The 11911-nt window shown below is 37.3% G+C and overlaps 1 protein-coding gene across 3 annotated transcripts; it reads left to right on the top strand.

The window, feature by feature from the left end:
• The first annotated feature begins 226 nt into the window (after positions 1-226).
• LOC113323742 (ena/VASP-like protein) lies at positions 227-7706 on the top strand. 3 transcript variants are annotated; one of them, XM_026572081.1, is made up of 3 exons: positions 227-459; positions 6747-7300; positions 7399-7706. In XM_026572081.1, exons 1-3 carry the CDS (start codon positions 426-428, stop codon positions 7591-7593), a joined length of 783 nt encoding a protein of 260 aa, XP_026427866.1. In that variant the 5' UTR covers positions 227-425; the 3' UTR covers positions 7594-7706. The 3 variants fall into 3 exon arrangements, with proteins under 3 accessions (XP_026427866.1, XP_026427865.1, XP_026427864.1); XM_026572080.1 differs by having other exon boundaries at positions 227-616; XM_026572079.1 differs by lacking the exon at positions 227-459 and having other exon boundaries at positions 6605-7300.
• Positions 7707-11911: the final 4205 nt, after the last annotated feature.

Here is an 11911-nt window from a genome sequence, read left to right as displayed (position 1 = left end):
CAGGTTAGATTCTCCATAGTTTGCAGTCTGCGGTCGTGCTGCACGTGTTGTATCACGTGGGCGAGGCCGTGAAATTTCTGTCAAAGAATGAAATCCGTGGTCATGCACAACTCTTTTGTCATTTCCTGCAGTGGTGCTACACTGTCCGTGGTAACAGGTTGGTTACAGATAGCACACTACACCAATGTTTCAGGTTGAAACCAAGCCAACATGACACGATGATCAAGATTGAGAAAGCGGCTTCCAGCATTCAACTGCCATGCGGAGGACCAATGTCAAACTGTGTGGACTTTGGGTTATTATAGACTAATTTTCACCTTCAATTGTTGAAAATCTATGCACCCTAGATTTTCAATTCAGTGGGGGTGCTGATACCATATCAAAAACCCAAACAACTTACTTAAAAGCCTGCTGTGAGTAAATTAATGAAGTGGAAGAACTTTGCATCCCATGTCATAGGTATCTATCCCTTTGACGTTTCTTCTGCTTTTCTTGTAAATTAACCGTCACTCCGTTTTCAAGACCAAACAACTTCTCATTTTTCAAATGTTGTCTTGTCATCTTTGGCTAATTGGCTTATGGCTGCTTTGCAAGGTATTCAAGAATTCCAAACCAGGTATGGCGTATGTGAACAATTTTCCATAATGAATTAGAGAGCGGGGATAACATCTTCATTCATTGTTGTTTAATTCTCTAAACTTCTACTATGAGTTACTCCCGCATAACGACTACATGGCTTGGGATAGACCAAAAATCATGATGTTTTAGGGTAACGTAACTTTTGAAAGCATTATTTTATTTTTTATTTTTGATTGGTAGTGAATTTGGTGCCGGCGAGTTTCGAATTCAGATCACCGGTATCATTACCCAATGACTTTAACACTGTTATTGATGGTGGATTTTCGATAAAGGTCAAAATCGTAAAATTATGATACTACATGTTTCTAACCCGACTTCAGGAATGTATGTGACGATTTATATTTTACGAACCGTGAACCGTTTCACGATCTCTGACTGAGCGAACATTCCTCTCAGAGCTATGATGAATATGTTTCTCGAAAGACCTCCCAGCTGAACGTTCGATGCTTCACACATTTCATCATCACCTCTACATAGAATCTTAATGATTAGGCAGTGCCGTATACATAATGTTTGTTAGAGAGCTTAACTCCTTCAGGACGTCACGCCATTCGTTGTTCCCTGACTACGTAGAGAGACCGTGTATAGAATATTGATGATTAGGCGGTTCCCTAGACATAATGTTTTTTAGAGAGCTTAACGCCTTCAGAACGTCACGCCATCCGTTGTTCCCTGACTATACACCCCCAGAACGAGTATGATACTTCTATCTCATATCTCGATTCTGCAAATGGATTAATTCCAGCGTGTCATTTTTCAACTGAATTCCTAGAAAATAATTTATTCTATCTCATTACTTCGTTCCATGGCTGATATCCAACTAGATTCCATGGATTAGTAATAGATAACCATTTTATCTCATTACTCTGTTCCCTGAATCCCTAGCTGGGTTCTACGGATTAATAATAGATACTCAACTCATTTTATTACTCCGTTTCATGAATCATTCTCAGCTGAATTTCATGAATTAGTAATAAATACTCAAGTAATTTTTATTACTCCGTTTCATGAATTATTCTCAGCCGAATTTCATGAATTAGTAATAAATATTCAATAATCGGACGTATGGGCTATCATCGAGTAAGCCACGAGAAAATGGTGCAAGTGCACTCGACAATAATGCACGAACGAGCACCCGAACACAAGAATGAACGCCCGAACGCACGAACGAGCATTCAAAAATATGGACGAACGAGGAATTTACGAAGGAAATATTAACTGAAATAAACAAGGCGCGGGACTGGGACCACCGGCCGGCCGGTCATGCCACCGTGGCCGGTCCCCCTTTTCCATTATTTTATTTTGTTTTAATTTATTTCTCTCATTTTATGGAGACTCCTTCATTTGAGCGAAACTCTTATTTTCTCCATACTTTTATCAAACATAAATAGGAAAAGGTGTCACGGGACCGGGCCACCTAACCGGCCGACCATGCCCCAGGGTGGCTGGTCCCATACCTTACAATCCCTTATTTTCTCGTATTATTATTTCCATCATCTCACGGAACTCCATCGTTTGGGAGAAAACCCTAGTTTTTCAATATTTTCTCAAATATTGCTCAAACCATGAAAAAGCCAAAAAGTCAAATGGTTACATGACCGACTATGCTACTCACGTCAAGTATTAAAATATTTTTATTTTAATATTTTCAAATATCGGTCGCACGAGCAAGATCGAGAGTTTCATTCAAGATCAAACTCTTCTGAAAATCCAAAATATTGCTCAAACACGCGCCAAAAATATCAAAACTCTCAGGTCTGAGACATGGACATTATGGTGACACGGGCATGCTACCTTGACCAACCTAGGCCGGACCTAAGGATTTCAATGAGCCGGTCCCACACATATCCATAATTTTGACCTAATTTGCTATCAATTGTTCGTATTGGGTCCAAACTCTCTCCAACCAACTTGGGATTTGCCTCAATCGACCGTCAGCTGGTCCCATGACCACCAAGGCCGTCCCTTGACCCCTTGGTCGGTTCCTCATCTCTCCATAATTAAGTTTTACTACCTAACACTCGCACGAGCGTTATTTTAATAAATGATTAAACTAGCATTTGATCATTCTTTCACCAACTGGTCAACAAAGGACTATGGTACATGCTCACTCGAGCACTTGGGCACTACATGGTCGACCATCATCCCATGTATCTGGTCACTCCTTCACTCATTGACTTATTTTCAGTAAATTATCAATTGACGAGGAATTGATCGAAATCAGGGTTTCGAACAAATGCTCCGCAAATCATAATTCTGAGAAATTTCAAACACTAATAAATTTATGTTCATCCAGCAATCAACATATGGATTAATTATACAATATTCGGTCCAGCTATCAATATTTTAATTAATATTTTATTTGGTCACTTTACCAATAATTTATCGAATGAGCAATACTTGCTCAGATGCTCGAATATTGATTCAACCATCAATATTCAGTAATTTATCCAATGAGCAATACTTGCTCAGATGTTCCAATATTGATTCAACTATCAATATTCAGTAATTCATCATACGATCGATATTTGATTAGAGCAATTACTCATACTATCAACATCATTCATTCGAGAACTACACGTCCCAGCAGACATGTTCAATTCATGAATCCTAGAGAATTCAACAATCATGCTCGACTGAACAATACTTAGACTCATCGTCTAATCAAGTCAACGACTGACTGATCAAATATACGTCTGCTCTGCAGACTCCACGTTCGTGAGACATCAATCAGGTCACATGGGGGATATTCATTAGGGTTTTGGTCTGGTGGCCTACAACACATGTGTTCATCCACGATGAGAAATTTGAGTAAGTCGTGCAAGAATTTGAGGGATTTAGCAAAGTAGTGGGTGGAACAATCAACCAAGTCTCCGCACGACCTGGAACTGGTTAAACCACGATTTCCCACTTTTCCACTCTTTCACTCGAGCAACCGTCACACTTACTGGAGATCAATGTGTCTACTATTCTGGAAATATAAATAAGTCTCTGAATCCATGATTGAAACAAGACAACGTTCGTCTAACAGAAGAATTCTATCCGAGCAATCACTCTCAAGAATTTAATCAATCGACCAAAACTTATCCGAACGCAAAAGTTCACAGAAAACTTGCAGAAACTTAAACACATTCACAATCCTTGATCATCATTGATATCGCACACTTCTCAGCTTCCCTCCTACAAATCAACTCTCTTCCCTCTTTGTGACCGAATTGACTCTGGAACGGCCATTGTCTTGGTTTAGTCCGGAGTCCTATAGATTGATCTCTCGAAGTCAAAACACTCCCATGTAGAGCATCTATTTGAGGATAGGCAGTTTGCTCGGTTGAGGAGCCTCCGTCCACACGGTCTTCTCCACATTCCCTAAAAAACCAACAAATCGTTTTTCCCCATCTATAAATGTACTATAGTGGCACCGGTTTTTGGAAGCATTAAAAGCTGAGTAAGGTCCTATGTGGAATAGTGTAATCTTATTCATGGCTTTAAAGTCAACAAAGAGTCCCCTAGTATATCTCACATACTCTTTGCCGATGACTGCCTTTTATTCACTAAAGCCACTCATGATGAGGCTAATAACTTAATGTCTCTCATTAAGGATTTTAGTATCATCTCTGGACAAACGATAAATTTTCAAAAATATGGATGCTTCTTCAGTAAGAATGTTCATCCGGATCTCCGTGTCTCTCTCAATAGGTCACTTAATGTCAAGAGAGTCGATCCTAAAGATAAGCACTTGGGCATTCATCTTTTCCCAAAAAAAGCAAGGTTTGAAAATTTCTCTCATCTTGTTGACCACTTTGTTAATGGAGTCTCTAAGTGGAAGGGTAAGCAATTGTCCCATCCAGGTATGTCTGTCATGGTTAATAATGTCTTGAATTCTTCCACTATATATCATATGAACTCCTTTCTTCTACCAGATAATCTCATCCATAAAACGGAGCAATCCCAAAGGGACTTTTGGTAGGGGAAAGGAACTAATTGTGGTTTTTATTATCCAAAAAAATAGGATAAAGTTTGTACGCACAAATTTAGAGGTGCTCTAGGTTTTAAGAGTTAAGTTTATTAATAAAGCTCTCTTGAAAAAATCTACTTGGTTGCTTATTCACTCTGAAAATGAATTTTGGTTTAAAATTTTGAAATGTAAATATTTCAAAAACTGGCATCCTTTGCATCATAAGGATATTAGGGATACATCTTGGGTTTGGAAGAGTATATGTCATGGCCTTAGTATCATTAAGTATAATGTTGTGTGGGAAGTTAGGATGCTTTTCTTGATAATCGGGTGCCTAACATGTCTTCCCCTTCATGCATCTCTTACCCTAACCCCTAATATATGTGTGGACAACTTAATATTAATCAAGTTACTAGAGCATGGAACCCACACCTAGTTCAAACTTTTTTTACTCAAGAAAATTATCAGAAAATCATGAACATTAAGATTCCTTTAACTGTCCAGGACAGATTGATTTGGCCTTTCACTGAGAACGGTAGTTTTACTGTTAAGTCGGCCTACAAGATGTTGGCTTGTAGAGCTGGCAACGGATAAATATCCGTCGGATATTGACAGTACCGATGTTGGCTTGTAGAGCTGGCAACGGATAAATATCCGTCGGATATTGACAGTACCGATAAGGTTAAGGATTATCAGATATCCGATAATATCCTGCGGATACCAAAAATTCCAATTCGATAAGGTTAAGGTTAGATTATCGGATTTTTTTCCGATAAAATCCGGTAACTAGGAAAAAAACTAAAAACTTAAAAAAAAACAGAGTATTTGTCTTTTTGAGTTCAAAAATGTTCAGCGAAAAGTACAAACCCACACAAGCACAAAAAATAAAGTACACAACACGCTACAGCAAAGCCAAAAAAAAAACAATGTGTAACGGAGGCTAACAAGTAACAAAGTAACAATGTCAACACGCTAGTGAGCAGTGTGATCTTGCTTGGCTGCCTGGCATGTTGCATCAACTTCACTTCAGTCCATGATTTCCATATCTGCATCCACACAGAATCACTTGATAAGAAAATTCAAGAAACAAAAAAATATTTCACAAGCAGTTCTTTAGTTCATTCATGAATATGATTTAATAGTTTTGACGAAGTGAGATGATGCGTAAAAATTTCAAGTTATAGAGTAGCTTGTTGAATGGGTACTTGTCCTATCATCTAACACTGTGCAGTTTTAACTTATCAAATTGAAACTGGAATATTTCGATAGCCTAATCTACACCTACAGTATATGACGCCTGATGTAACCTTCGAGAAGGGTTTGCGCATATTCTAAGATTCAAATGACTACATATCTGTGCTATTTGAGAAACAAACAATGGAAGCATTAAAAAACATGGGATATTTTGACTTTGGGTCCCATAAAATGGTATACCTTTGCATTTAGAGCCTAACTTTGTCCAGCTTTGAGTTTGGGTCCCGGTGGGTCCCAGTCAAACAGTTGACGTAACGGTTGACCAGTTGACCGTCTATAATATGTGAAATGACCAACGAAAATAATTTTTTTTGTTTATTTACCAACTCTACCAAGTTAGACACGTGGGAAAATATTGATCGCAAGTTATGGATTAGTTCTAGTCTTATCTGGGTATATAATTCTAACCCTAAAATTTCAGACACAATATCATCGATCTGTGAAAGTGAAGAGAAATAATTAGGGCTCTTTGATGTACATCGTTGATTGAATTCGATCGTACTAGGGATTTCGTAGTTGTGACAATGAAGATTGAGAGTTAATATCGGAGGTTGATTTATTGTTGCTGTCGATTTTAGGTCAACCAAAAGGTATGGAAAAGGAATTTTTCATTTGTTAATAAAATTTAGGATATTCTTAATTAAGGTTTTCATGATGAATACCCATGTTGTCTAATGGTGATTGATAGTTTAATGGATTGATTTTGTTTTGTTTCAGTTGTAATTTTTTATTTTGTTTTTATCCAATTTTTGTTTTTGTCTCTGAACTTGTCGTGTTTGTCTTTCCATGAGTTGTTAATTGTAGTTGCAAATATTGAAGTTAATGAATGAATTGTTAAATCTAGTTAGTTCACAAATCAGTAGTCAAGGGCAGTCAATGTGTTCATGTGTGTGTGCAGCTCCAGCTACCTTCACAGGTCCTCATGTGAGACCAAATCCAGCAACAAGGCCACCACCACCACAGCCAGCACCAGCAAGTGCCACAAATGAAGCATCAACCTCAACTGCTGCAAGTGTCACGAGTGTCAGAGGTACTAAAAGGAAAAGAGATGGTGCAGTTTCTACAACTACAACTGCACATGAGCAAGCTTCAGTTTCTGTAACTACAATAACTAGAGGTGGAAGAGGAAGTAGGGGAGAAAGAGGTTGTAGAGGAGGAAGGGGAAGTAGAGGTGGAAGAACAACTACACCTGCAACTACAACTGAAAATCAAAATGAAGTAACTACACCTGTCACTACCTCTACTGCCACTACAAGTGTTGTTTTTGGTAGAAAAACCTCCACTGAGGTGCCTACAAGTAGCAGAGGAAGGACTTTAAGGGGAAGAGGTGCAAGGGGATATGCAAGGGGAAAAACAGTGCATAAACGTGGAGGTCAGATTGTGGGAGTTGGTATCATGATGCCTGAGCAGCCTAGACTAGTTAGAGAGCCAACTAGAAGTGCACAATCTCAGGTAAGAATAATATTTTTTAACTGCGAACACTTGCATACGAAAGCGGTATGTTTGAGATCATGTATTTTAACTGCTCCAGCTTTTATATCTTCTTGTAGGTACTAAATCCAACCGGAAGAGGTGTTGGTGGTGTTCAGAGAGGATGTGTTGGTTCTCGGGGAGGAGGTGTTAGTGCTCGGAGAGGTAGAGCTTTCTTGAGAGGTGGTGTTGTATTTTCGACGAGTGGAAGGGGAAACATGCATAGAATTATGGATTGGCTAGGCACACCTGAGCAGTGGGAAAATGATGAATGACGGTGGATCGTGTATGTTCCAAATTTGAAATAATCTTATTTTGTAAACTTTGCAAAAGTTTAACTGCAGAAATCACAGACTTGTTTTGAATGCAGAAATCACAGACTTGATTTGACCGAAAAATCTTGTTTATGTGTTCGTAGGATTTTTTTTCAAAGTCACGTGCAGGTCGCGTGGCCATGTTTCTGACTTAACGGAGTTAATTAATTAATATATTAATTGAAAATAAAATTGAATTATAGACGGTCAACTGGTCAACCGTTACGTCAACTGTTTGACTGGGACCCACCGGGACCCAAACTCAAAGCTGGACAAAGTTAGGCTCTAAATGCAAAGGTATACCATTTTATGGGACCCAAAATCAAAATATCCCAAAAAACATTCAAGTGACGACATTTCTATTATGATCATTCTCTGTACCCTCCCTTAACCTTGGACAAGGGTTTGCATATATTCGAAGATTCAATTGACTAAGTTTTTAGACCCTAGTGCTAATTTATAAACAAGCAATGACAGCACTAAAAAACACACATTTTCCTTGTATCCGTGAATCAGTAATTAACTTAAGGTTATAAACCCATATAAATATCTACAATACTTCAGAAGCTCTGCGAAGATTACCGGTTAAGCAAAGCAAAGAAAAAGAACTAAAGAAAAGAAAAGAAGATTTACCTTCATCAAAGAAGTATGGCATCCAATCACTTAAGCATAACAATGCTTGGACTAAATCTGGAGCTAATGAAGTTCTGTGTGTTGTTAGAACCTTTCCACCATCGCTGAACATGGACACTGATGCCACACTGGTCACAGGAACATCCAACACATCTCTTGCTATCTTTGCCAGAGTTGGGTACTTAGGGCCATTCATCTTCCACCGAACCAATATATCAAAGATCAATTTCCAAAGAAGGATTTGCACTGGGATATTATTGGTCTCACCAATTTCCAGTATAGCTTATTCATCCACAAAGTTTTACTGTGACTGCAATTCATTTATTCAATCTACTTCTGTGTTTTGTCCTTCTTTACTTGTTCAATCTGTGGTTATGTTAAAGCGGCATTCTGAACCATGTGATAACATTTCAGCATACCAAACAAGTGCAATGTCCACATAATTCAAACATATTTCTTAAATTCATCTCCGTAATCAATGAGCTTACAATTGATCTCGTCTTCCTAAAACTAGTTTTGAATTTCATCCTAGATCTTAAGTTTTCAGTGTCCACTACTTTCACTTTTGTATAATTACAGTATCATTCTATAAAATAATAAGCCGTTAAAATTATTTCTATATAATGATAAATGTAGGTGTTGAGTGTAAGAAACAGTATGTATAGACAGATAGATAATACCATTATGGATCAAATTCGTTGAAATACATAAGACTGTTCTCACTTGGTTCAACTACATAAGTAAACTTCAAAATACTTCAAAATTATGCAAAAATCATCAGTAAATCATCAACACACAAATACTTGGACAAGTTTATGAGACATCTAACAAAGGGTCTCAAATAAATTGATTGGAATTCCTAAGTTAACTGAAAAGGGACTCCTTTTTACAATTTCAAAAGATGAAAAACCTTAAACCTATATACTTGAAACCCTAACTTTCTCTGTTCCTCTCTATATACTTAACCCGAATTCAGTTGTAATGAAAAAGCTAAAAGTAGAATAGAATTGATTCTAAAAAACACAGAAACATTCAAACATCAAACATGCAATCAATTTGGGGAAGAAAAGAAAACCTATTTAGAAACATCAATCATTAGATTCGTTAACCGTTACTTACTTCTTCTCTCAGAATCTATGAGACTATGACCATCAATCGATTACTTGTTCTCTCTATCGATAACTCACTCCAACTGAACTGATCGCTTTCGATCTATTTTTGTATTAGAGTTGTTGAGAATGAGAAAATGAGTATCAAGTTAATTCTCTCTGCAGATAATAGCCTAGAGGTAGGAAATTACTAGTACACCCATAGGCTTATGGGATGTCGGATATTAACCTAACGGAATCAGCGCAATCCGGTTCCGATAGGGTTAAGAGGTATTATCCGATAGAATATATGAATCCGATATCTGATATGTCGAATTAAATCCTACAGGATGCCGGATTTTCGAAAACGGTATCGGATTTCGGCTATCCGTTGCCAGCCCTATTGGCCGGTGACTTTCGTGTTGTTGATCCTAATGCTCAAGATAATACTATCTATACGAACCTTTGGAAGGTTTTTCTTCTTCCTAAAATACAAGTGTCCTTGTGGAAATGCATTGAGGGAATTCTGCCAACTAGGGATAGATTGTCTGTTTTTAAACCTAATCAAGATAATTCCTATAGTATGTGTGCTTCTAATACTCTTAAAACAGTTGAGCATCTAATACTTCATTGTCCTTTATCTAGATCTGTATGGGCTCCTTTGCCGTTTGGAAACTTGATGCTTGATGATTCTTCCTCTGTAACTAATATTTATGATTGGATTAACAAGTATCTTTCGTCCAATAATGACTTGTGTTATTCTGTATTAACCACAACGTGGTATCTGTGGAGAGATAAATGTCTTCACATTTCCAACAAAAACCACTTAACACCTTAAGTACTGCTAGACTTGCATGTAAAATTCTTGATACTAGTGAATGTTAGAGCATTGCTCAGTCGAACTCGCAAGCGTTTCTATCTCAGGCTTGTTTGTCAAGTTTAGTTGATCAAAACTATAGTCTTGATTTCTAGTCTATCTATAAGAGTTTTGGACTAGGATAGATTGTATAGTTGAGCTTTAGCCTTCACGACGCTTACAACTGAAGATGAAGATCTACTGAAGAACTCGGAGGAACTTCATCAACAAAAGGTATGTGGAGGCTAAAACTTATCTATCCTCAGAAGTCTTTTATATTCTTACTTATCTCCTATTGAGACAGAAGTCGTATATGATATAGTCTTTCGTATCATACACATTTGAGTATCTTAAGACAGTTGAAGCTTCCTGGAATGAATCAGATGGTAATACATAATTCAAGTTAATCAGCTAAAGGAAATATTTGGTTATTTTGGCATTCTTCTTTATCCGCCCCTTCAGTAATCTCATCCACAAGACAAGCTATCACAGTTCAAGTTTGTGATGTTCTAGTTACAGGTATTCATGATGCTTGTCTTGCAACTGATAAAAGGGTTTTATGGGAGGAGTTATTACATATAAATGCAAGGAGTTTGCCTTAGATGATTTTAGGTGACTTTAATGTGGTATTATCTTATGAAGAGAATAAAGGTGGCACACCTCCTCTTAGACTAGCAATGCAAGAACTCAGAGATTGCTTAGAGTCCTGTAATTTAATTCAAGCATCCAGAACTGGTATTCAATTTTCATGGTGCAATAACAGGATAGGAAAGAAAAGAATTCTGTGTGATTTGGATAAAGCTTTTTACAATTTAAAATGGTTAGAGAAGTTTGATACATGGAGTTACAAGGTTGGAGTAAGAGGCACTTCAGATCATGGAACTTTATTGGGTGGAGTTGTACTTAATAACAAACCAAGTAATATTCCATTTAGATATCAATCAGTTTGGACTACTCATCCAAACTTTCTAATGGTTATAAAAGATTCTTGGATGGAGAATTGTGAAGTAAATCCAGCATTTTTTTTATTAACAAATTTAAAAGACTAAAAATCATCCTTAATAAATGGAATTGGGAGGTGTTTGGTGATCTAAGGATTAAAGTTAAAACTACAGAGGAGGAAGTTCTTGCTGCTTCATTGGAGTCAGATGCTGATCCTGAGAATGTTGATCTTTGAAATAATTTAGTTACTGCAAGGGGGAGGCAGGAATTGGCTGCTCAACAATATAATGAATTAATGAGAAGTAAATCAAGATTGAAATGGGTGAAGGAGGGTGGAGAAAATACTGCTTTTTTCCATGCAAACTTAAGAATTAGAAATGCTCAAAATAATATACATGAACTGGAAGATGCATATGGAAATTTAGTCACTTCTCAAGATCAAATTGCAGATACTCTTGTGGATCATTATAAGAAGAAATTTGAAGAGAAGCAAGTGTAGTTTGTGGAACATATTTTTGAGGCAATTCCAAAAGTCTTAACTGAAGAGGATAATATCTTTCTCGATGTTGTCCCTAGTCAAGAAGAAATTAAAAATGCAGTTTTTGGAATGGATGCAAACAGTGCACCTGGACCAGATGGATTTCCTGGTTGTTTCTATAGATTTGCATGGACAAGTGTGGGAGAAGAAATAGTGGAAGCTATACAATATTGTTGGAGGAACAGATTCATTCCCAAGGGTTTTAATTATAACTTCCTATTT

Source organism: Papaver somniferum, chromosome 11 (assembly GCF_003573695.1).
Source record: "Papaver somniferum cultivar HN1 chromosome 11, ASM357369v1, whole genome shotgun sequence".
NCBI lineage: Eukaryota > Viridiplantae > Streptophyta > Magnoliopsida > Ranunculales > Papaveraceae > Papaver > Papaver somniferum.
Note: the sequence above shows the minus strand (reverse complement) of the source record. Positions and strands in the feature narration are given on the sequence as shown.